Source organism: Schistocerca nitens, chromosome 3, assembly GCF_023898315.1.
Source record: "Schistocerca nitens isolate TAMUIC-IGC-003100 chromosome 3, iqSchNite1.1, whole genome shotgun sequence".
NCBI lineage: Eukaryota > Metazoa > Arthropoda > Insecta > Orthoptera > Acrididae > Schistocerca > Schistocerca nitens.
The window spans coordinates 628,201,463-628,228,849 of NC_064616.1; the positions used below are offsets into that span (position 1 = coordinate 628,201,463).

General features: G+C 40.7%; 1 protein-coding gene across 1 annotated transcript in view; it reads right to left on the reverse strand.

The window, feature by feature from the left end:
- Positions 1 to 12,077: 12,077 nt before the first annotated feature.
- The window catches only part of LOC126249368 (FMRFamide receptor), a 319,040-nt gene continuing 303,730 nt past the window's right edge, over positions 12,078 to 27,387 (reverse strand). Inside the window, exon 2 of the mRNA XM_049951020.1 lies at positions 12,078 to 12,587. Coding sequence (XP_049806977.1) covers positions 12,078 to 12,587 — 510 coding nt within the window. The remainder of the gene's footprint in view (positions 12,588 to 27,387) is intronic.

The window sequence follows — 27,387 nt, forward strand, 5'->3', positions numbered from 1 at the left end:
ATTTTCCGTATCTTTGTCATTGGAAATATCTTCTTGTCTCTCAGCATAGAGAAGAGCGAATATGTTCACATACCAAAACTTTTGGGAAAATTTTTAAAGGTTCTGAGAAAGATGGAATGCGACAGCTGGCACCGCACTTCTAAGTTAGAGTCTTTTGAATAAACGGAAACTTACTCGCATTTTTTGTGCTCCGTTAGGAGCATTTTTCCACTGGGTCCTCTCTTTTCCCTGCTGCAACAGGGCATGTAACTCATGTGAGGAACAAAACGTATTGGTCAGTAAAATCTTAGACACTTTATTCATGTGAAATTGAAATAACTCAAAACTACTTTTACACCTCAGACCGAATTTCAAGCGCAAAAAATTTTGAATATGCTTCAGTGTAAAACATAGGGTTCCTAGATAATAATGGAGACATATTACAGCAAATTTCTCTGTGCTAAATATTTTTATAAACTAAGTTTTCGCCTCACACCGGATGTTGCGCGCATATTTACTTGTACCAGTAGGGTGATTTTGATCCTCTGCATCTCGAAATCTAAAAAAGATATGAAGAAAATTTTCAAGGTAATTCCCAATAGATATTTTAAGCATATGTCACAAAAATTACAACCATTTGATGTGCATAGCTGTTTCGAAATCCGCGGCAGAGTTTTAGTATCCAACAAAGGAGTTTTTAGGATGTTCCTCGAAACGGATAACTATTTTTTGTACACTATGGGATGGCTCTTCTAGGTAAATGTCTAGTGAGTATACCGTTAAAATTTATGCAAGTCTCTTCGATTATTTATTATTCAAATTTCGCTTCACACCAGATTTGAAATCTTGTATCTTGGAAACTAGTAAAAATATCAAGAAAATTTTCAAGGTTTTTCGAGACCAGAATCTTAGGAATATATTGTAAAAATTTGAGCCATTTTCTGTGCGTAGCCAAGTTGGAATCCTCGGCTGCGCTTTGGTCCGCTGGTGAAGGCTAAAATATATTAAGAAAACGCTTTTTTCGAGGTTTACCGAGTAACCGCACATGAACGAATGGTTCCTCCACAATTCCCAACAAGCCAACCGTAGATCGCACCAAATGCAAAAAGAACAACCAACTGATGTGCTCCATTTGTCGAAGCAGGAGGAAGTTTGAAACGTTTATACTTCTGCGCTGTTTTGTAGGATAGTAATACCAAGACGATCCTTCTGATGGATATACTCATGGTGCCCCAGGGCTGCCCAAAACACTTGACCCCACCTTTTGATCACCAACAGAACTCGAGGAACGATCACTGAAAATCCTGTTTTTATGCGAAGTGTTTTGGAAAATATTGGTAAGCATGCTTTCGCTTGCGTAACGATAGTGAGGTGTCTGCACCGACCAGCTTCCGCTTATGTCTCAGTGGTCTTAATAATGGCTGACATAATTGTGTTCGGTGTAATTGATGAAACTGTGTAAAAGTGAACTTACTTGGCTTAAGAACTTATCTGGAAAGCCCATGTTTTGTATGCGTATCCTTCTTCTTGTGGCAACCGCTATATTATAGAAAACCGCGTGCAATTATCTTAGAGAGTCGGAACACTTTATTTCAGTCTAGCGGAGCTCAGAAGTTGACCTGTGCAGTGAAGACTTGATATTACCGTCTCCATCACTTTCCGCCTGTCCTTACAAATAGTTTTCAGACCCTTGTAAAATGCTGTGCTACACAAAAATCACACAAGGCTACCAATCATTTTAGTTTACATTAATACCGAACACACACAAAAAATTTCACTCGCCACCCCACAACTTGATGTTATGTATATCGCCAAAGGCACACATGTTGAAACTGACTGACTGGCTTGAAAACCTTAAGAGATAATATGTCACATAAGCCAAACACGGTGCGAATATCTAAATTTGTTTGTCTGTAGCAATTAAAAATAGTAGCATACCTTTTGAGACACCCGTATTTGTGTGTGTGTGTGTGTGTGTGTGTGTGCACGCGGGTGCGTATTTTATCTGAAATAAAAAGAGAACTTTTTTCTACAAAAGCTGGTAGCTGGTAGCTCTTAACTGAAGTATTTGTATAACAGAACTTGAAAACTATAACGTTTTTCTTCGAAATCAAGTAGACTCATAGGTTTAGGAAGACGTCACCTTCAAAAAATTCTATAGATGAATGAAATTATTCGTTAGAATCTTGTTTCTATGGGAATGTTGTTGACACTAAAAGAAGTTGATAGAAAACTTATTACATTGTTTTTCACCTTAGTATCTTGAGTGGCGTAGCGACGAAATTCGTTATCTTGTTTAGCGTTTGTTCCATTCCTATACGAGTCCCTCTTTGAGTATTGGCGTGTTTTGGGAAGTATTTTCCATTCTACGAAACTCTCTGATATCCTATAGTGTGAAGATTGTGAAATGTAACACGGCTAATGCTACGACTGTGTAACAGTTACGTTATTAAGTAGTTTACAAATTGGAAAGCCAATGCTTTTAACTTTCTGTCTTTAGTAACTGTTATTACTTTATCGTCGAGTTGAGTGCATCCTTTGTGTTCGAATGTTACTTGTTTTTTATTTTATCTCGTTGAATTTATACGAGCTAGTTTTCGAATACGTGTTTCTTGCTGCGTTAGACAACTATATTAGAGGTATGTATGGTGACTGCAGGGTATAATCTCAGTGAAGGTCTACTAAAATAGTTTCAGTAATTAATAGTCCACATTTTCATTTTTGCTGCAAAGTACCAGCGCTGAAATTGTGTGTTCTGCCTGTAATTGGAGTGAATGTAATCTGTTAATGGCAACTGGCGTGTACTGTACTTACATTTCTTTACATAGGGGAAGAATCGCTGCTTCGTATCAAGGTTCTGTCCAAATGTTATAAGGCGGCAGAGTTTTATAATACATCAGAGGTGTCAGATTTTGGTAACTATGCAGATATTACGTTGTAAGAAAGCAGATGATGCAATACAACACCAGGTTTAATGTGGCATACAGTGATTCGAGGCACAGACAAACGGAGACAATACTGATCTTACGACCCATAAATAGAATTCGGACTCGTCACTCTTGCAGTATCCACTGCTTTAGTTGCCTTCCAAACTGGTCTCAAACATCTCATGGTAAATGACGAATCTGGAAACTGTAAAGTTAAAAATAAATGTTGATGTCGGTCTGTGGTGAGACACTGACTGGCCACAAAGAAAGTAATGTATCGACCATTGCCTTGTTGAAGGAACACTTGCAGTATTCGCCAGAAGTGATTTACGGAATAGACGGAAGACCAAAGTCTCTATATCTGTGTAGTGATTTGGAACATATTCGTCCAGAATATGAGCCGAGTATGTATACTGCTGTGTCATCCTTTTCGGCGAAATTCTTGGAAGCTTGTAGAGCAGTAGTATGTTAACATACAGCCACACTCCATTAATGTGAAATTTGAGAACGTAGACTGCTGTCGCGGCTCTCGGAAGAAAAGAAACTAAACGTCAATAAATTATTAAACGTTTAGGTAACTATCTTGATCAACCACAGATGTGTGAGGTACTTCACTCGTTGTCAGGTCACTCCATGGAGCTAACTGCATAGTCGGCGTGATGAACTACAATGATCTTTTGATTTCCTAACAGCCGTCAGTGAATTTTTGTTTTGGTTCTTCGGTCAGCCATGTCCACATAAATTCTGGTATTTCATCTGAGCACTCCTCCATCTTACTCTCCAGACAACCATACCAACTGCTACCTACAGGAAACTCGATTATTCAGATCCTTTTCCTGTCAAGATCCTTGATGTCGGCCTGATCATTACAGGACACACGAACGTAATGCATGTTGTCATTTTCGTTTCGTATTTGCTAAGATGCAACAACCATTGGAAGTACTCCTTTCAATGAAACGCCAACAATCAGAGTGTAAGTTTTAGTGTTCGATGATATTGATTTTACAGCATCTGACAACACTCGTTGTATCACTATTGAGAAGAGAATACACCACAGTTACACACAATACACTCACTTCAAGATGCCGTCAATGTGGGTTGGCAAAAACTCCTTAATAAGATGTCGTTGACTGCACAAACAAATTCAAATTCTATAGGGATATGAGACTTTCTCTTTTTGTTTTATAGTACGATTTTTATAAATGAAACAGTTTGGGGAAATCAAGCATTTATTTACACAGCGTAAACATATGTTATACATGCATACCTTATGTAACACATAATTCGAAAATAATGACATTTACTCGTGGGGACAAAGCAGGTAGCGTTAAATAGGTTAACAATCTTCATAAATCTTCATATCCTGTTTGCAATACACCATGTATAGTAGTGTGTATGCACTGTAAGCTTATTTATTAATACTTCTCAGAGTTACATCACGAGGACTGTTGGCAGATTCTCGTCAGTTGCCGAATGCATTTCCATTTGTACTCACACACGTATAGTTGTTTTATATACCGCCATCTCTTCGCATAGTAATTATTTTAAGCACATGGTGAAGATGCGATTAAACTTTCACATGAACCGTGTATGCTGAAGTAATGAAATGGCTTGCACATGTGAATATGAGACATTTTTATCCACAGATATATAAAACAGTTGTGACGTTGCTATCGACGATAAAAAATATTAAAATTTATGTCCGTTGATGGATGGGGAGTGATTCACCTGTATTAGTAAGATATTCTAAAGCCAGATTATTTCTCAAAATTATCTGTTCTTCGAGACCCAAACATTTTCTGAAATATATTAAATTTTGAGATAGTTGTTCTTAGTTACTTGATTTGAAATTTTTGTTTTAATTTTAATTAAATTAACATAGATTGTACCATATCTCTGGTTATCACTTCTGTCTCCATAAATTGTTGCACTTTGCTCCAGGCAGATCGAAAATATTCCTCATTATTCATTACTTGATGTTTTATTTTACTAGTTGAAACTCTGTTCAGTTAAAGAAGTATTGCGCAACCTTTGTTGCTTCCGTAGACCAATACAAGAAGTGTCCAACTTCAAGTAATTACGTAATAATTGTATTACACAAAACACCATAAAAAGGACAATTAGTTTAGTCATAATCGAGTATTTGCTACATGAATAATGTTTTTCAAGTTTGTACTTAAACAGGGTTTCAAGGAATAATACTACACTTTTCCACATAATAATTCACATGTCCACCCGTATATGAGTAAGCATCTGAAACTACAAAAAGGTTGATAACACTATTCAATAGAGGTAGAGGAAACATGACACCAGGAATAAAGGAAAGAATCACACAACAAGGAAAACATGATTGACAGCTGTACAACAATATTCCATGATTACAGTATATAATATTTTTGAAAGCTTATACACGATAACATTTAGCTCATAACGGTCAAAGAAATCCATTACTGGAAGACTGCTGTACAGGTGTTTTATACACTCCGCTAGCAATCAGGGTTCAGGATGTAACTACTACTGCTTAAAACTGGAAGAAGGGAGCGTAAAATATTGTTAAGTTTCGTACTATTGTTGTCCACAGATATAACCATTTAATTAAGATCAATACTTCTGATTTTATATTTTAAAAATAGGAGTTTCCTAAACATGTACTCTCATATAGTAAAGAGCGGCAAATATGTTTCACTTCGAAGGATTCAAGAGATATATATATAGCTCGATTGCCCCTAATTATATTTTGCACAACTGTTACTGCTGCCATTAAGGAAGTATGACACATGTATGCTACTAATACTTGTGAGAAAAATATACAATAATTCTTAAGCAAATACTTCATTGAAAGTAGTTGACACATACTGGAGATAAAGTGATTACATCCATTTCAACAATTTTCTCACCAGTTACACTAATATAATACAAAATCTTTTCTGCGTAGGAACAGGTAGAGGGACTACGAAATATTTTTTGTGGTTACCGATTTCTACCATCTATCATGGAATAAAGCTTTTGCTCATGTTAGCTTCTAACGTTCAGTATAATTATGGGAATTAATTGCTCACTTTTCCAGAGGTTACAGCATATTTTTTTCGTTTCGAGTACTACCAGAAATTTGTGATATAATACTATATGGACCTTTTACATCCCACACTCTCGAATGCATAGACAGAAAACAGATACAACAGTATTTCGGCGGACGCAAAACATTTCATAAGGTAAATATATGCTTTTCTTTAAAAGTACAGTCCATTGTTTTCTACAGTCCAATATTATTCTTATTTCTTGATATAAATTCTACCACATTCGTCGTAGCAGGATACTGTGAAGTTAGATTTTGCAGCTAATTGAAATCCTAGTATTCACTGCACTATTACATACGTAAGTCTGATTTCAATAAAGGTGCCATTAAGTATGACATGATTGTAACTGTAATTTTTTACAAAATTTTCATATACTTTAGTGTCTAATAATTTATGGTACCCTGTCGTTTGCCTCTTCCGTACTGGTAATTAAACTCGAACTCGTGGATATAATACTGCAGTAATAACAGCATTACGATAATAACATTTCTGGAATAGTGCACGAAATTTTTATATCTCAGGTACATATATACAGTACTGCCCCCTACTATATGCAGAACTGTCTCCAGTCCTTCAATGGATCCTGAGAGTTGCCTTTGGCGACTAATCTTCGAATTTTATGTGAAGTCTTATAATACTAGGAACACTGTGTTGCTGTGCCCTGATTTATTGGTGATGCTCTGATGATTGATGCCAATGATGATCTTCAGCTTAATTCGGGAATTCAATTCACTTGCAATAGTAGTTCATTGGTCATAAAGCGTCACATCTAATGATGTGGCGACAAAAGTTTCAGTGTTTCCCGAGGCACGATTCACAGTGTTGTTTTTCACCAACGTGCGTCTTATTACCAGTCTGAAATTCCTTTACCGGGGGAAGATGCTGGAAGTAGCTGAAAAAGTTGCGTGGGTTGCGGAATGGGTGAATTACGTGCCCTCCTACGATCAGTAAGTTTAGTCAGCGGGCCAGCTGTGCACTGCAGAATGTCTGCTGTATTACTTTGCTTATATGTGTAAAAAGGCGACACCTCCTAGGAAATCATTGCTAGTGATGTGATATCAGAGTAGGATATATCTGTACTGAACGGAGACACGAAGGCATCACTACTCCATTTCTAAAAGCATATTACATGAACAGTACAAATGACGTCTGACGGTTGTGCTAATAACATATCTCAAATACAGCATGTATATGCGGTGCTGTATTTGGCAATGCTTCGTTCATATAGTTAGTGAAAGTAAAATTTCAAATGTTATACCATGTAAAGAAAATACGCTGTCGCGCCTAAGAAAAACAGTATTTCATTAGCAGAAAACATTACCAAAGGAGAAATATTCGTAATTTACAAGGCAAATAAACATATGCTTGTGTAATTTTGTATAGATTTTAGAAGAAATCGAGTTTCTTGACCTTTTACTATCTCCTTCCAGCTGTGATTTAAATCCAATATAACTGATTTGGAACGTAATGCAAACATATCTCAGCAAGAAACATCTATAAATCCTTCACTGAAATTTTGGAAACGCCTATCACACACCTAACACAAAGATGCGTAAAAGAGACAAACACAGAACGTCAGGCGACAGAACATGCGCATATTAAAAGTAACTAAAACATTAATTGATGTAGTGATGCTTTAATACAGACGAAACTTAGGTAAGGTTGTTGTAAGGAGTGGACAAGAATGTAGCGAAGAAAAAAGTGACCAGCCCACCGACGTTATCCTGATCTATCTGATCGGAAGGAGGGTCTGCTTGTACGGCAACAGCATCCACTCACACAGCTGATGAACTCATAGTTCAGACACTTAATATTTACTACAAAAATCATTAAACACTAGCATTAAATCAAATGAGCTACTCACGAAATACTGTCTTCGTCACAGCTTACAAATATGGTATTTCAGACCGGGAATTTGGACACGGGTTTAATATCGGTAGGGCACACAGGAAAATACCGGGTGTCCCTCCTAAGAGTCGTCAAGTGTATTTTCTCTGGTTTTTCGTTAGATCTTTTCCATTTAGTTTCCGCAACGTTTTGCGTAACTCAGCTCAAACTATTACTGCTTGTCCCGTCGTTCATGCGAAGGCCAGTGTCAGCAGAGAGCGTCGGTTTGTTTGCCATTAGAAGCAAAATGGATTTTAAAGCGGAATTTTTCGTGCCCACTCGGTAGAGTGGTTCAAGATTAGTCTAGTGCGATATTTGTTTTATCTGTATGTATTAACAGGGCGAGTAAATCACGAAGAATATACAGTCGTCCAGCAGCGACTAAGTAGCGCTTCCTGCTTGGCGGGAGCAGTCAGCGCGAGCCAGTTCGGTGCTGTCGATCCTGACTACTAGTTATTCCTCGTGATTTACTGTCCCTGGTAATTCATATCGACAGAAAAAATATCGCACTAAAATAATGTAGGATCATTCTATCGAACTGGCACGTAAAATTCCGCTTAACATTTTTTTCTATTTTCTTTTTTTTTTTTTTTTCGTTGAGGGAAACAAACCGATGCTTTCTGTTGACGTTTGGTGTCGCGTGAAAGACGTAACGATCACTATTTGTTTGGGCTGGCTCCAGGAACACAATGCAACAACTAAATTGGAATTATCTTATCAAACAGCAGAGAAAATGCACTTGATGACTCTAAGGAGAGACACTCTCTACAGACGGATAGTATCCTGTTACCCACAGTCGAGATAACAACATAACAAATGGGTCTCTGTCTCTGCTTAGAGCGTTAATAGCGAAAAATGTAACACGAAAGAATCTAATTCCAAAGAAATTAAATAATTACTTAACAATGAGCCTTAGCATATTGTGATTCTAGCGATTTTTTACGAACGACAAAACCACACATGACCTTATACAGATTAAGGAAATTTCTGTTCCCTCAGTTATCATACTACTCGTGACGCGCGCGAGCGCGCGCGCGCGAGCGCGCGCGCGCGCACACACACACACACACACACACACACACACACACACACACACACGCACACACACACACAATCAGTAATATAGTGAAATAATACCAAGGGAAGTGCCGTAAATCGTGGCAACGTACGGATGTCACAGTGCCAAGGAATGTATAGTACTCGTAGGGCTTCCATGTGGACAGTACACCTGCGTTCTTCCTGTGTCTTACTTAAAATGGATTTCAGATTATCCTATTAATACACCACACAAGACATAAATCTCGTCAGTGCTCATGTCTCGACTTTGCAGAATGTTGGCTATTGTACCACAACAGTATTTAAATGCAGCATCCTCGTTTGGCTTATTGTATTTAGTTGAGCAGTCACATAAATGAAACAACAGGAGTCCTCTTCTCTTGACAAACATACTTCACACTTCTCAGTAGCTTTTAGAACTAAGACATATTTACGTGGGGCGAATCATCTTTCATATCGGCAATCAGTTTCCAGCATAATGCAAGACTCTTCTGCTTGCCGACATGAAAGATGAGTCGCCCCACGTAGATATGTCTTAGATGATGTTTCACGGCAGCTTGATGTTTTGGAGGCTTCAGCAGTTACATAGGATTCCTATAGAAGATACAGAGCTAAATTTAATACACGTGGTTAACTGGTAGGTTTTAAACAGAGTGAGCTGCAGTTCTAAAAGTGCACAGTGTTTTTAAATTTTGACACTTTGAATCCCTGCCTCTTGTCACTCTCGCCATTTCCCACTGTGACTTAAGTGAAGTTAAACGGGTTCCTTACTACTCGATTAATGAGCCCTGTATCACAAACTGGCTGTAAATACTTTGCACTGGGTTTCGTTGAGCCTTTTAAGGTTCATTTTGTAATAGGAAAAAGGGTATTTCAAGGAAGAAAAACGAACGGGTTTTTACTGTTGTTCATCAGGTGAACGTTGAGGAAAATGTTGTAAAGGAAATTATTGGGTGTCCATTTAATTTATATGCCTTTTAATTTCACCCTATTTCTGTGACATCAGCGGAAACAGCACTAATGGGAGGGTTATCTTTTACGTTCTGCTCATCCCTTACATTGCACTTATGAAAAGTCATTGACCTGGAATGGAATGTGTCACGTTGATTGCTGCACCCGGCGGTGTATGCTCGCGTGGTAACAAATGACGATAAGAAGAGTACACTTGATATGGAAATAAGAGGGTAGTGATGGCAACACAGGGTCTGCAGTTACCAGCTATGGACGTATTGGCGAGATGAGTCAGATAAGGTGGAAACTTCAGAGCGGTAACCAAAGAGACGCCATTCGCTGCCGCAGAACGTCTCTTTGATTCGTCGAGCTAACCGCAATAGTTCCACATGTAGAATATAAAATTAATAAATTAACAGTATGATGAGGCGTTGATGGTTAGTGGATCTTCGACATTTTAGCAATTCTTCTCTGGGTTGCATGAGACACCACTGCAGAAGGTGTAGGTGGTCCATGACGTTCTCTGCTGTATCTGTCCAAGTACACACATATAAGGACAAGATCTCAAATGAGATGTTGCAGGATAACTACAGAAACTACGCTACAGTATCTCAATGATTGTGGTGGATGACGACATATCATCTGGTGCCAGTAATGTATTCTATGGAAGGACCAGTGGAGTATGCTGTCATTTAAAAGTCATTTTGCGGGGAGACATGGTCCCTGTTGTTGAGTATTTTACCTCCCATAGTATTCTCACATGAACTTGATCTTAAACGTGATGTGCATTGGACCACTATAGACATGACGTGGCCATGTGTCAGTAAATACACAGCGATATTGTGATGGATGGAGATGAAATAAATAATTTCTCAAATATGTGATATTTGTGATACAGTGGACGAGGGCATCGTTTTGAAACTGACGTGGTGGGGAGGCAGAGTCACTGATATTGAGTATCGAATCTGCTCAATTATACCAATCTGGACCAGTTCGTCCAGGTGTTCTGGGAGAGATCACCAAAGAAATGTCTTTACAGCAATGCAGTCATTTCATGGCGACATAGTAACGGATGACGTCATAACATATGACACCACAAATATATATTAGTAAGGATCCAGTGGAGTTGAACATTGTTTCAGAAACAATTTGGGAATGATTTCAAACAAATTGTGAGGGGGCATCACAATGGAAATGATTTTATAGTATCTCAGTGAATATAAGTAACATTGTGATAAATGATAACTAAAAATTGGTACCATGCATGTGTCTAGTGGTGATAAGGTACCGCTTTAAAATCGACACCACAGTGAGTGTCGAGAATTGGTACCCTTTTCACAGTTTGTTAACGGTCTTGGGGATGGTCGCGTCCGTGATGATTGTAGTGGAGGTTCTAGCGTCACTCTCACGGCTGCACTTTGGGTTTTTGACATGGGGTCAGGGTCGTGACTGGTTCTGCCCAGTTCACAAATTATTGACGGTGGTGGAGGTCGTGGTGGCGTCACAACTGAGGCTGGACTTCAACCAATGCGCTATGGCTGGTGCTGCCGTCCTCACAGTTTTTTGACAGTGGAGGTGGAGGTGGCATTCCTGTCAGGGATACACTTACGGTAGCCGACACAAGGACACGATTGTGACTGATGATGCTCACCTTGCAACATTTTGACGACGGTGGACGTACTGGTACCACTCTCGTCGCAGGTAGGGCTTTTGACTTGGTGTGAGGGTTGTGACTGTTGATACCTTACTCAGAGACTATTCACTGTGTTGGGGTGGTGGCATGACACTCAGAGCTGTGCTCTGGGTAGTAGACTATGGTCGATGTTGCCCTCCTCACAACTTGTTGACGGTGGTGGCCGTCGTGGCTGCACATGGGGTAGTCCTCACGGGAAATGATTGTGACCAATGATGACCAACACACCGCTTGTTGATGGTGGAGGATGTACTGGCATCACTTTGATGCTTGTACTTAGGGTATTTACTACTGGGATAAGGTTGTGACTGACGCTGCCCCCCTCGCTGATTATTGACGGGGATGAAGGTGGTTTTGCAACACTCGAGGCTGTGCTTTGAATAGCAGACTATGGTTAAAGCTGTTCTCCTCATAACTTTTTGATGATGGTGGGGGAGGTGGCATTCCTGTCGTGGTGGCATTCGGGTAGGCCACACGGGGACGTGACTCTGACCGACGATGCCCACCTCACAGCTTGTTGACGGTGGTGGAGGTGGTGGCGTCCCACTCGTGGGTGCGCTTGGGATAATAGACGCAGGGCCCAGGCGACGGGGCGCGTGGCCCCTGTCGCCGGCTAGCGTGTCTGGTGACGCTGCGCTGCAGCCGGATGGAGTAGTGGCGGCCGTCGCCGTTTGACACGAGGCTGTCGTCGTGCGTGCCGTCCGGCGAGTCGCGACCCCCGTGGCCCAGCCACCGGCCGTGCGAGCAGAAAATCTTCAGGAACAGACGCTTGAACTTCTCCCCGAATATTACGTAGATCACGAAGTTCACCGACGAGTTGATGGTGATGAGCAGGTTGCTCGTTTTGACTAGCTGGTCGATGTTTATGCAGTAGAATGCCTCCAGAATGTTGTTTACCAGAGCGAGGATGTTGCAGAGGAAGAAGACGATGACGACGCACAGGAGCATCGTCGCGAGCCCAATCTCCTTCTTCTGCAGCCGGGACAGACGTTGCCGTTCTTGGTTGGCCTTCCTCACCTGCAACAAAATATATTTCGTTGACAAATTTATTTTTTACGACGTAATTACTCACAACGCTTTGCCGGTGTTGACGTAAAATGAGGTGAATGATTTTAAAATGATCGAATTTTTTAAAAATGCCATGGCACATGTATGTTTGGGTCTGAGCACTATAGTACTTAACTGCTAAGGTCATCAGTCCCCTAGACCTTACAACTGCTGAAAGCTAACAAACCTAAGAACATCACACACATCCATGCCCGAGGCAGTATTCGAACACACGACCGAAGCAGTCGCGTGGTTCCGGACTGAAGCGCCTAGAACCGCTCGGCCACCGTGGCCGGCACATAAGTTGTCATGTTGATTTCTGCCTTCAAACAGTCCTTCACAAAGGACATTCAAGGAATGTTCCTACCATTCAATATTTACATTGCTACTACGATGCTTGATGTAACCGTCAGTACCACTGGCGTTGAAACTCATTTCAAAAAATGGTACAAATGGCTCTGAGCACTATCGGACTCAACTTCTAAGGTCATCAGTCTCTCAGAACTTAGAACTACTTAAACCTAACTAACCTAAGGACATCACACACATCCACGCCCGAGGCAGAATTCGAACCTGCGACCGTAGCGGTCGCGTGGCTCCAGACTGTAGCGCCTAGATCCGCTCGGCAACCTTGGCCGGCAAACTGATTTCAACAAGATATTAAGGTCCTGCGGTAACTCACTCTAGTTCTACCCAAAAATTCCGAGTGAATTAACGCGCTGTCTTGACGATTGTTTAGCACAAATATCTTCAGTGGAGACACAAGTATATAAGCAGTGTTTGGAAAAGAGCACAGGTCACGGTCATCTGCAAGGAAAGGAAGTAGTAGTGATCCATTGAACTACTCTCCTTCATTACCCACATCTGTGTGTAAGAGGCCACAAGAACATATTTTTATTTCAAACACTGTGATGTGAATGGAAAAAGTACCCTTCTCAATGGAAATCAGTGTGATAATTGTGGTCAAAAGCCGGCCGTTCTAGGCGCTACAGTCTGGAACAGCGCGACCGCTACGGTCGCAGGTTCGAATCCTGTCTCGGGCATGGATGTGTGTGATGTCCTTTGGTTAGTTAGGTTTAAGTAGTTCTAAGTTCTAGGGGACTGATGACCACAGAAGTTAAGTCCCATAGTGCTCAGAGCCATTTTTGTGGTCAAAATGAATCATATTTTTGTGCAGTTTTGTTACTTACTTACAAGTAAATTTACATTTAGATATACATTATTGAGACTTCCCATTATTGAATCCGTCAGGGCTATATTTAAGAAGCAATAACTGGCTGATCGAACAGGTGGGACAGCTTATGTAGCATTCGATTCGATAGGATGGCCCATACCAGAAACCGGCTGGTTAAGGACCGGCCGAGCTCGTAGGAAAATAATTTGACGCTAGTAACTGTGTGGTGAAAGAGTCTTGCTGTTTTGGCACCGAAGTGAACTGATCTAATAACAAATAATAATTATGTTAGGCAAACGTCATCAATGAGGTGTGAAGTATTATGTACTGGTACGCAAAACTTAAGGACGCAAGTAACTTTCTTCCAATGTTGTGAGGGTGCGTCCATCATTGTCGAACGTGATCGTTTTGATAGTCCAGGCGCTATGGTGTAGGAAGGCATGATATTGCAAAGGCGTACCGATCTCTAAACCGTCGAACACGATACACTCACCAGTCAGGATCACTTGTGACTCTACACACCTTCCCCACGTGAGGCTTTTAGGGGGAGCATTCGGCCCTTGAATTCAATTTTATCGATGTCAATGCGAGACTTCATCGAATTCCGTGGAGATCACATATCATATTAGTAAGAGCCACGTCACGCCGTGTTTAATGTCTAGAAAACTTCATCAATCGCGGTGCTTTCCGTTTAGTTCTTGTCTTTGAAAAGAAATGTCATTTCCATTCCCCTCATTACGCATTTCTTTCAGTTACCTTCTGTACTAAGTTGTAGTAGTTATTTCCATATATGGTCCAAGTTTCATCCAGCTATGTTACTAGGCGAAAGATACTTCCATCGCTGAAATTCATATTACGCCAGTTATTGTAAATCTGAAACGGGCCGAATGTATCATACAGACTTCCAAACTCTTAGCATATTGGAAAGTCATTCGCTGCTAGGTTCTGGCAGAGGTAACATCACATACCATTTGTGGTAATCCTTTTTCCAGGTGTACAGCGGGGTGAACATTTAAAACATAGCCGGCCGTGGTGGCCAAGCGGTTAAAGGCGCTACAGTCTGGAACCGCGCGACCGCTGCGGTCGCAGGTTCGAATCCTGCCTCGGGCATGGATGTGTGTGATGTCCTTAGGTTAGTTAGGTTTAATTAGTTCTAAGTTCTAGGCGACTGATGACCTTAGAAGTTAAGTCGCATAGTGCTCAGAGCCATTTAAAACATACTTGTTACCTTATATGTTATTTACCATGACATATATTCTAAAAGGTAAACAGTGTGTTTACAATCGGCATATTAGGGATGAAGATATAAACTGAGTGGTCATAAAGCATAGGAAAAGTTGTCCCGTTTGAAGTTGTGTCTTATACGATGCCCGACTGTCGCGGTTTCGTGCGGCATATGGTCCGCGTGCGGACGATATTTGTGGAGTCTGTTAATGACTGGCGTATACTGGACACAGATTAGATTACATTAGATTTACTTTAATTCCAATTGATTAATAGTGAGGAGGTCCTCCAGGATGTAGAACATGTCAGAAAAACAACAATACATGACAAATATTTTTTAATGGACACTATATGAAAGAGTCATTTTACAAATACTAATGCACTGAATTTAAAATAAAAAAGTTTTATTTATTTATTTATCAGGTAATAAACGTGTAATACAACTACTATAATACAGTGAACACATTACTCCACAGAAATGGTGCAGAAGTTAGATTGTACTTACACACACACACACACACACACACACACACACACACACACACATATTTACAATGAACTGAATTTCTTTAAGCTTTTTATGTCTGCTGGCAAGTTATTGAAAATGTGTGTTCCTGAAAATGCAAACATTTTTGTACAAGACTAAGTGCTTGTTGAGAATGTACGGACTTCCCACGAGAGATGATAATCAATGGAGGAGGCATTAATTGTATCATGTCACAAATTAGACAAGAGTGGGGACTTCTCAGCCTCAGCAATGTCTAAACTGGATTTTCAGTATTCTAGAAGCAATGTTTTCACAAGCGTAATCCACCCACCGCTCAGACCCACAAGAAGTCTTGATGAACACACGTGAGGTCGCATCTGTACATCAGTACAATGTGATCGACGGTCTGCTGACAGTCCGATCGCCGCCGATTTGAATGTGTGGCGTCAGGAACCAGTTTTCACTACGACAGCACCGTAAATGCAAAGCATTCACCACAACCATCAATTTTCGACTCGCGTCCCTTTGCTCCTCAACATCGGCCCTGGACCATGGAAGAGTGGTGGCATGTAGCATGGCCTTCTGAATCCAAGTTTCAGTTGTATACATCTGCTGCCGAGTGCGAGTTTAGTTATTCCCCATGAAACTATGGATATTGCTTGATAAAAGATTATGTCCAGGCGTAACGTGACTCAGTGTTGTCTGGGATGTGTTTGCATGACCGCAGTTAGGTCCCATTGTGCGGCTACAGGCACCAGCGACAGGTGCTCGTTATGACTACATTCTTTGCATCCATTTCTGGTAACAGAGTACACTAATAAGTGATGTATCACCGCTCCTTGTTTGCACTTAGGTGACTTGATGAACACTCATGTAAGTTCACTACGATGGGTTAATCTTCTAGATCAGCTGATCCTAGCCTGATTATGAATTTATTGACTGCTATCCATACCAGTGTGCGTTCCCCAGCACCAACTATAAAAGAACAGTTTTGGGTCACAATGAATAAGACTGCTTCAGCTGTACGATAAATCTTTATTTCTGATCCAACTAGTTTCGTGCTGTTAGAGCTACATTTTCAGGTACAGGTACACAGACTTATTTATAATTTAGTCCAAACGATAGCCAGTAGATGACCCAACATGATGTAGTCCAATGAATTTATCTAGGTGGTCACTGCGGACTTCATGCTGTCACGACGATGTTAAGTCTTACTTTTGCTATATAGGGATGATGTTCCCTGCATTCTGCTCTATTTTAAATTGGACCGACCTCTTGACTGTTAAGCAATTTTATCACAATTGGAAAAAGAATGTTGGGTCATTTACTGCTTATCGTTTGGAATAAATTATGAAATAAATCTGTATCACTGAGGATGAGACTCTAACGCCGTGAAAGTAGTTGGATCAGAAGTAAATATTTATGATACAGCTGAAATGGTCTTATTTATCATGGTTCAATTCTAATGTTTAGATGCTGAAAGTACAAAATTTTTTACAATTTTGGGTGTTCCGCTAGAAGACATGTGGCTCAATGTCTCTCCAAAACGATTCCCACAACACTGTGAGTTGATGCTTCGACATGTTACTACAGTTATGAGCGCTCACGTAGGAGCGAATCGCTATTAACATCACATCCAATGCCATCCCTGGATATTTGGCCAATCAAAGTGTTTGATCAGGGTTGACGTCCTGGGAGACAATAAAGTTGGCTACCTCTAGTTCCTGACAGTAAAAGAGCATCTCTTTATTACTTTAAAATATATACACTAGATTTCACTCATCAAGCAGTAGCAACTTATGTCAAAACTTTTATTGCAGCCGACGAGTGTTTCTGGCGCGGGGACAACAAAAATAATAGTAAGTGGTACCTGTTTCCCAACGACCATACCATCGCCGGCTACGCATTCAGTGCAAGTAAGAGCTTTATCCACATGGAAGATTACTTTGCAATGAAGTAATTCTACGCCGACATCAGTACAGGCTACACCTACATCTACATTTATACTCCACAAGCCACCTGGTATGTGGCGGAGGGCACTTTACGTGCCACTGTCATTGCCTCCCTTTTCTGTTCCAGTCGTATATAGTACGCGGGAAGAACGACTGTCTGAAAACCTCCGTGCGCGCTAGAATCTCTCTAATTTTACATTCGTGATCTCCTCGGGAGGTATAAGTAGGGGGAAGCAATATATTCGATACCTCATCTAGAAACGCACCCTCTCGAAACCTGTCGAGCAAGCTACACCGCGATGCAGAACGCCTCTCTTGCAGAGTTGCCACTTGAGTTTGCTAAACATCTCCGTAACGCTATCACGGTTACCAAATAACGCTGTGACGAAACGCGCCGCTCTTCTTTCGATCTTCTCTATCTCCTCCGTCAACCCGATCTGGTACGGATCCCACACTGATGAGGAATACTCAAGTATAGGTCGAACGAGTGTTTTGTAAGCCACCTCCTTTGTTGATGGACTACATTTTCTAAGCACTCTCCCAATGAATCTCAACCTGGTACGCCGGCCGGAGTGGCCGTGCGGTTCTGGGCGCTACAGTCTGGAGCCGAGCGACCGCTACGGTCGCAGGTTCGAATCCTGCCTCGGGCATGGATGTGTGTGATGTCCTTAGGTTAGTTAGGTTTAAATAGTTCTAAGTTCTAGGCGACTGATGACCTCAGCAGTTAAGTCGCATAGTGCTCAGAGCCATTTGAACCATTCAACCTGGTACCCGCCTTACCAACAATTAATTTTATATGATCATTCCACTTCAAATCGCTCCGCACGCATACTCCCAGATATTTTACAGAAGTAACTGCTACCAGTGTTTGTTCCGCTATCATATAATCATACAATAAAGGATTCTTCTTTCTATGTATTCGCAATACATTACATTTGTCTATGTTAAGGGTCAGTTGCCACTCCTTGCACCAAGTGCCTTTCCGCTGCAGATCTTCCTGCATTTCGCTACAATTTTCTAATGCTGCAACTTCTCTGTATACTACAGCATCATCCGCGAAAAGCCGCATGGAACATCTGACACTATCTACTAGGTCACATATATATATTGTGAAAAGCAATGGTCCCATAACACTCCCCTGTGGCACGCCAGAGGTTACTTTAACGTCTGTAGACGTCTCTCCATTGATAACAACATGCTGTTTTCTGTTTGCTAAAAACTCTTCAATCCAGCCACACAGCTGGTCGAATATTCCGTAGGCTCTTACTTTGTTTATCAGGCGACAGTGCGGAACTGTATCGAACGCCTTCCGGAAGTCATGGAAAAAGCATCTACCTGGGAGCCTGTATCTAATATTTTCTGGGTCTCATGAACAAATAAAGCGAGTTGGATCTCACACGATCGCTGTTTTCGGAATCCATGTTGATTCCTACAGAGTAGATTCTGGGTTTCCAAAAACGACAAGATACGCGAGCAAAAAACATGTTCTAAAATTCTACAACAGATCGACGTCAGAGATATAGGTCTATAGTTTTGCGCATCTGCTCGACGACCCCTCTTTTCCAATCATTTGGTACCTTCCGTTCCTCTAGAGACTTGCGGTACACGGCTGTTAGAAGGGGGGCAAGTTCTTTCGCGTACTCTGTGTAGAATCGAATTGGTATCCCGTCAGGTCCAGTGGACTTTCCTCTGTTGAGTGATTCCAGTTGCTTTTCTATTCCTTGGACACTTATTTTGACGTCAGCCATTTTTTCGTTTGTGCGAGGATTTAGAGAAGGAACTGCAGTGCGGTCTTCCTCTGTTAAACAGATTTGGAAAACGGTGTTTAGTATTTCAGCTTTACGCGTGTCATCCTCTGTTTCAATGCCATCATCATCCCAGAGTGTCTGGATATGCTGTTTTGAGCCACTTACTGATTTAACGTAAGACCAGAACTTCCTAGGATTTTCTGTCAAGTCGGTACATAGAATTTTACTTTCGAATTCACTGAACGCTTCCCGCATAGCCCTCCTTACTCTAACTTTGACATCGTTTAGCTTCTGTTTGTCTGAGAGGTTTTGCTGCGTTTACACTTGGAGTGAAGCTCTCTTTGCTTTCGCAGTAGTTTCCTAACTTTGTTGTTGAACCACGGTGGGTTTTTCCCGTCCCTCACAGTTTTACTCGGCACGTACCTGTCTAAAATGCATTTTACGATTGCCTTGGACTTTTTCCATAAACACTCAACATTGTCAGTGTCGGAACAGAAATTTTCGTTTTGATCTGTTAGGTAGTCTGAAATCTACCTTCTATTACTCTTGCTAAACAGATAAACCTTCCTCCCTTTCTTTATATTCCTATTAACTTCCATATTCAGGGATGCTGCAATGGCCTTATGATCACTGATTCCCTGTTCTGCGCTTACAGAGTCGAAAAGTTCGGGTCTGTTTGTTATCAGTAGGTCCCAGATGTTATGCTGTGGGAAAAGTAATGGTAGAGGTTCTTCACCAGTCAAGGAGGTAGCACTTACATTGGTTCCGAAGACATCGATCGAATGAACCTCACCTTGTCCTCTTTACTCACGATATCCAAAGAGACATGGATGGTGGAAATGCTTTTGATTCAGTACCACATCAACGGCATCTATTGAAAATTGTTCCTCTAGGATATCTAACCAGATACTCGTTTGTATCGAAGATTTCCTGACCGGTGGGATACAATACGTCTTCTTGGGCTGATAGTCATGTACAGGCACTGAAGAGAGCGCTCCAGAGAAATGGAACAGGTTAATGAGATAGACCCAGAGTCATGCACATTATACAAGTATTTGTGAGAACGACGTGTAGGATTATGAAGCGTATTGCACGTATAAACTAAGTTGTAGATGAAGTAAGACTACAACACTGGGAACCTGCAATTTTCCTACGAAAGAAACTCTATTCTAAACACTAGGTACTGCCTAGTCTTGCAAGGAAAGGAGATTAGGACTGAACGTTGCGTCGACGCGGACGAGGTTATTAGAGACAGAGTACAAGCTGAGAATCGAAGAATAAGTTCTAGGATTCTCATCGGTGCTACAGGAAAGTCAAAACACTCCACCGTATAAATTATGAGCCATTATAACATCGCTGCGCGGAGTGTTCACGGGGTTTGAGGCGCTTTGCCACGGATTACGCGGCCCCTCCCGCCGGAGGTTCGAGTCCCACTCGGCATTGATGTGTGTGGTGTTCATAGCAGAAGTTACTTTAAGTTAGTTGAAGTAGTGTGTAAGTCTATGGACCGATGACCTCAGCAGTTTGGTCCTTTACGAATTCACTCACACATTATTATATCTCGTCTGTAGTAAGAGAATCATTCCTGAAGCATATTCCGCGACCGCTAAGGTCGCAGGTTCGAATCCTGCCTCGGGCATGGATGTGTGTGATGTCCTTAGGTTAGTTAGGTTTAAGTGGTTCTAAGTTCTAGGGGACTGATGACCTCAGATGTTTGTAAGAGATATGCGCTGCCTGCGATATGTAAGCTATAAGAGAATCTGAGACCAAAGAGCAGTGTTGTATGCAGTAGGAACTGTGTAGCAGTAAGTTGTTGCTAGTCTGCGCTAGTCTGCAGTCTGCTCTTGTCTGGTGTATCGTGTTGGGTGGGCCGGTCGTGGTGCACCGATGGCGGAGCCTGAGCGTTATAGTATAAGGTAAAAGCAGCCTCGCGCATATCTAGTAATGTTATGTGAACTCCCATGTAAATCTTTTAAAAATGTCCTAATAATAATCTTTGTCACATAAAGTAATTTCTAACAAGCATTCATTTCAATTTAAAGAATTTACTAATTTCTCCAATCCATGATCATTTCGATTGTTGCAAAAGAAAAATCAGTTGCTTCCTTTCATAAAAATACAAATGAATAGGCCAGCATTGCACAGAGCTGTGCCGGAAAGAGCTATTGCAAGAGCAGATAGTTGCCGATTTTATCGAGGTAAGAATTTTTGCTTTTTATTCAGAATGATCTTACAGGACCATGACGCAGCACTGCTGTCGTCCAAAATTTACCAGGTTACTGAATTTTTTTTTATTATTATTACGAGGTTTAGGTTCAAATGGTTCAAATGGCTCTGAGCACTATGGGACTCAACATCTTAGGTCATAAGTCCCCTAGAACTTAGAACTACTTAAACCTAACTAACCTAAGGACATCACACACACCCTTGCCCGAGGCAGGATTCGAACCTGCGACCGTAGCAGTCCCGCGGTTCCGGATTGCAGCGCCAGAACCGCTAGACCACCGCGGCCGGCACGAGGTTTAGGAATTTTTCTGTTTCCAGCTTACATGAAATGGGAAACAAATTTTGTGTGGAGGTTAAATGTGAATGAATTTCTGTAGGGAGGTTATAAATGGGAACCAATTTTATTCTGAGGTTACACAAAAATTAGAATCATTAACCAAAATAATTTATTATTTATTTTAAAATTTTGTGGGGAAGCTACACTTGGCGACAACCGGCCAGGTTCGTATTTCTTTGTGAATTTCTGAGAAGTACTCATATATCTGAACTTATTTACTTAAATGTAGTTTGCATCTGGTGCAACTCATTTACTAATTTGTCACTTTTTCTTTCACAGATCATCGGCAATTTATTGCTCTTTGTTGTAATTGTGTTTGTTCATTTTTTTTTTGCTTTGTCATTGTTTTATTTTTGTGCTTAATTTTGATTTGTGAAAAATGCCGCGAAAAACTCCAAACAGTATATCGCGATGTGCAATGAGTAAAATAGTCGACTCGAATAATTTTACCGATAATACTTGCGACACTCAGTGTAATAATGATGATCCCCTAATTACAGATAATCAGTGCGTACCGATCACTTATATTGATTTTGATCCTAATGATGAACAAACAAATTCAATTATGTCCTCAGTAAATGTAACGATTGATGACGCGGCACGTTCCGTTACAATGAACGGCTCAAAAATGGCTCTGAGCACTGTGGGACTCAACTGCTGAGGTCATTAGTCCCCTTACAATGAACGCTGTCCAGTTTGACACACCCGATCTGCAAAATTTATGTAACGAACAGATAAATGTTTCTGTCGAAAATGAACAGTGTAGTCAGAATACGTCAGATTTATTTGGTTCCGAGGTAGTGACCCACAGTGCACATCCGATTGGCAATCCTTTTCTTCAAGAATCACAGAATAACCAAATGGTTACACAAAACCTAACACATGCAGATACACCATCACACAGTACAGAGAATAGAGCCGCTAATTTTGGCTGGGATCAAGTTGTGGCATTATTACTACAAATCAAGAAAGAACAAGACGACCTTCTCAAACGAGTTATTGAATCGAACAAACAACTTAATGAAAAACAGGACAAACTTAATGAATCTCATACAATGGAATGAAAAACTGAACAACAGTTTCAAACAATTTAATGAAAAACAAGACAACAGTTATAAAGAATTTAATGAATCGAGCGAACAACTTAACCAAAGTTTCAAACAGTCGAATGACAAACACGACAACCTTAACGAACAGAACAAACAACTTAATGAACAGATTACAGCCGTTACCGTGCAACGTCATGATACTAAAGAACAATTACGTGAGGAAATTAAGGCTTGTGCTAGGAACAGTAGTGAAGAAACTAGATCTGTGGCACCAGAATTAAGTAGTACACGTGTAGCCACAACGAAATTACTTAGAGATGAAAGTAATGTAGTCACTGAACAATGTTCAGAAAACGCAACACAGATACGCGACGAGTTTAAATTAATATCAGCAGAAGTTTCACGCACTCTGGATACGGAAGTCGATAAGAAATTTGAACAACAGATCAGCCAAATTGACGAACGTATTAAAGTGACAGAAATGAAAAATGTTTCAGTCACTAACACGTCACAGCATACGCCACGTTCCGAACATTTGTCACACTCACACAGCCAGCATAACTTAAGTAATTTACAGAGACCACGCGACTTAGAATCTGAACAGACACAGACAAACAGATTCTCATTCAATCCTGAACCTGTTCACACATTCAGAGGCGACAATTGTGATTATAAGCAATTTTTATCCGTAAAAAAATCTAAGGTATTTAAAAATGACAGAGCACAGGTACACGCTTTGGACTGGATACGACAATTTGCTTTTGTATTTTCATCAGCTTGGTCTGTAATGCAGAAACTAGCATTGGACTGGATACAACGATTTGTTTCTGAATTTTCACCGGCATTGCCTGTAACACAGAAATTAAAATTTATTTGTAGCGCGTAATCGACCTCAGGGGATTCATTACACTTCCATGAATATGTGCCGTAGCGTGCACAGGGCCCGGAGCTGTAGTAGTGCTGTTCCATCTTTAGTTTTCTGCACTGCTGCCTTCTCTTCTACTATCCTTTACATCTATCAAAACAGCTCTTCAACTATCGATCTATCTAGGATTAAGGATGTATAAAGAAAACCTGATATGACAAATTTTACCGAAAGTGACAGTTTTCTTTGCACACTCCCGAAATGACAACTACCGCCGTAATTTTAATAACAAACGAAATTTTAATCATCAGTATGTACAACATTTTCAGCAGTCGCAAACACATTTTGGTAACAATACAGGTTTTTCTCCGCAACAGCATCAAAGCCAGCCGGTTAGCATACCTAACCAACAATGCAATGTGCAAGGTCAACCAAGCTTTAATGTTTCGCCGCCTACACGTATAGCGTCGGCTTCACCAAAAAGTAACGCACAGCAACAAGGAAATAACTACGTACAGAAAACGCACCATTTCAACTCATATCGCAATGCACCGTATAGAAATGACTATCATGTTGTTGTTGTTGTGGTCTTCAGTCCTGAGAGTGGTTTGATGCAGCTCTCAATGCTACTCTATCCTGTGCAAGCTTCTTCATCTCCCAGCACTTACTGCAACCTACATCCTTCTGCATCTGCTTAGTGTATTCATCTCTTGGTCTCCCTCTACGATTTTTACCCTCCACGCTGCCCTCCAATGCTAAATTTGTGATCCCTTGATGCCTCAAAACATGTCCTAACAACCGGTCCCTTCTTTTTGTCAAGTTGTGCCACAAACTCCTCTTCTCCCCAATTCTATTCAATAACTCCTCATTAGTTATGTGATCTACCCATTTAATCTTCAGCATTCTTCTGTAGCACCACATTTCGAAAGCTTTTATTCTCTTCATGTCCAAACTATTTATCGTCCATGTTTCACTTCCATACATGGCTACACTCCATACAAATACTTTCTGAATCGACTTCCTGACACTTAAATCTATACTCGATGTTAACAAATTTCTTTTCTTCAGAAACGCTTTCCTTTCCATTGCCAGTCTACATTTTATATCCTCTCTACTTCGACCATCATCAGTTATTTTACTCCCTAAATAGCAAAACACCATTACTACTTTAAGTGTCTCATTTCCTAATCTAATTCCCTCAGCATCACCCGATTTAATTTGACTACATTCCATTATCCTCGTTTTGCTTTTGTTGATGTTCATCTTATATCCTCCTTTCAAGACACTGTCCATTCCGTTCAACTGCTCTTCCAAGTCCTTTGCTGTCTCTGACAGAATTACAATGTCATCGGCGAACCTCAAAGTTTTTATTTCTTCTCCATGAATTTTAATACCTACTCCGAATTTTCCTTTTGTTTCCTTTACTGCTTGCTCAATATACAGATTGAATAACATCGGGGAGAGGCTACAACCCTGTCTCACTCCCTTCCCAACCACTGCTTCCCTTTCATGCCCCTCGACTCTTATAACTGCCATCTGGTTTCTGTACAAATTGTAAATAGCCTTTCGTTCCTTGTATTTTACCCCTGCCACCTTCAGAATTTGAAAGAGAGTATTCCCATTAACTTTGTCAAAAGCTTTCTCTAAGTCTACAAATGCTAGAAAAGTAGGTTTGCCTTTTCTTATTCTTTCTTCTAAGATAAGTCGTAAGGTTAGTATTGCCTCACGTGTTCCAACATTTCTACGGAATCCAAACTGATCTTCCCCGAGGTCCGCTTCTACCAGTTTTTCCATTCGTCTGTAAAGAATTCGCGTTAGTATTTTGCAGCCGTGACTTATTAAACTGATAGTTCGGTAATTTTCACATCTGTCAACGCCTGCTTTCTTTGGGATTGGAATTATTATATTCTTCTTGAAGTCTGAAGGTATTTCGCCTGTCTCATACATCTTGCTCACCAGATGGTAGAGTTTTGTCATGACTGGCCCTCCCAAAGCTGTCAGTAGTTCTAATGGAATGTTGTCTACTCCCGGGGCCTTGTTTCGACTGAGGTCTTTCAGTGCTCTATCAAACTCTTCACGCAGTATCTTATCTCCCATTTCGTCTTCATCTACATCCTCTTCCATTTCCATAATATTGTCCTCAAGTACATCGCCCTTGTATAAACCCTCTATATACTCCTTCCACCTTTCTGCCTTCCCTTCTTTGCTTAGAACTGGGTTTCCATCTGAGCTCTTGATATTCATACAAGTGGTTCTCTTCTCTCCAAAGGTCTCTTTAATTTTCCTGTAGGCAGTATTTATCTTACCCCTAGTGAGATAAGCCTCTACATCCTTACATTTGCCCTCTAGCCATCCCTGCTTAGCCATTTGGCACTTCCTGTCGATCTCATTTTTGAGACGTTTGTATTCCTTTTTGTCTGCTTCATTTACTGCATTTTTATATTTTCTCCTTTCATCAATTAAATTCAGTATTTCTTGTGTCACCCAAGGATTTCTACTAGCCCATGTCTTTTTACCTACTTCATCGTCTGCTGCCTTCACCACTTCATCCCTCAGAACTACCCATTCTTCTTCTACTGTATTTCTTTCCCCCATTCCTGCCAATTGTTCCCTTATGCTCTCCCTGAAACTCTCTACAACCTCTGGTTTAATCAGTTTATCCAGGTCCCATCTCCTTAAATTAGCACCTTTTTGTAGTTTCTTCAGTTTTAATCTACAGTTCATAACCAATAGATTGTGGTCAGAGCCCACATCTGCCCCTGGAAATGTCTTACAATTTAAGACCTAGTTCCTAAATCTCTGTCTTACCATTATATAATCTATCTGATACCTTTTAGTGTCTCCAGGATTCTTCCATGTATAAAACCTTCTTCCATTTCTTTCCCCCCAATCCATATTCACCTACTATGTTTCCTTCTCTCCCTTTTCCTACTGACGAATTCCAGACACCCATGACTATTAAATTTTCGTCTCCCTTCACTACCTGAATAATTTCTTTTATCTCATCATACATTTCATCTATTTCTTTATCATCTGCAGAGCTAGTTGGCTTATAAACTTGTACTACTGTAGTAGGCGTGGGCTTTGTGTCTATCTTGGCCACAATAATGCGTTCACTATGCTGTTTGTAATAGCTTACCCGCACTATCATGACAGACGTAAAAGTAATGAGTACAGTTTTCAGCGTAACAGTCGGTCTTACCAACAGCAGATTCATCCGCAACAACAGATTATCTTGAATGAACCAGACAGTAGATATCATCCCGAACGTAATACGTCAGGAAGAAATAACAGAACAGTACAAATAGTGGAAATGCCACAGCATCCTCCCGCAAATAATAGCACGTCAGATAGAATTTGACTAGATACAGCACAGCAACGCAAGCAATACTTTTGACACGCAGAATCTTGTTCACGAAAAAGTTATTAGTTTTGACGACATCCGATACACACTTTTGCATAAAAGACAGAATCACAACGTATGTAGACGATATTCTTATTGCAGAAGCTAACTGGTCTGAACACAATCTGATTCGTGAACAACTGTTACGAACTTTTCGTGCACAAGGACTCACAGTTAATCTCAGTAAATCGCACTTTGGCAAAACTTCTATAAAATTTCTTGGACATTTAATTTCAGCAGAAGGCATTGCGCCTGACCAGGAAAACCTTCAAGCTTTACGTGACATTACTGTTCCTACGACGAAG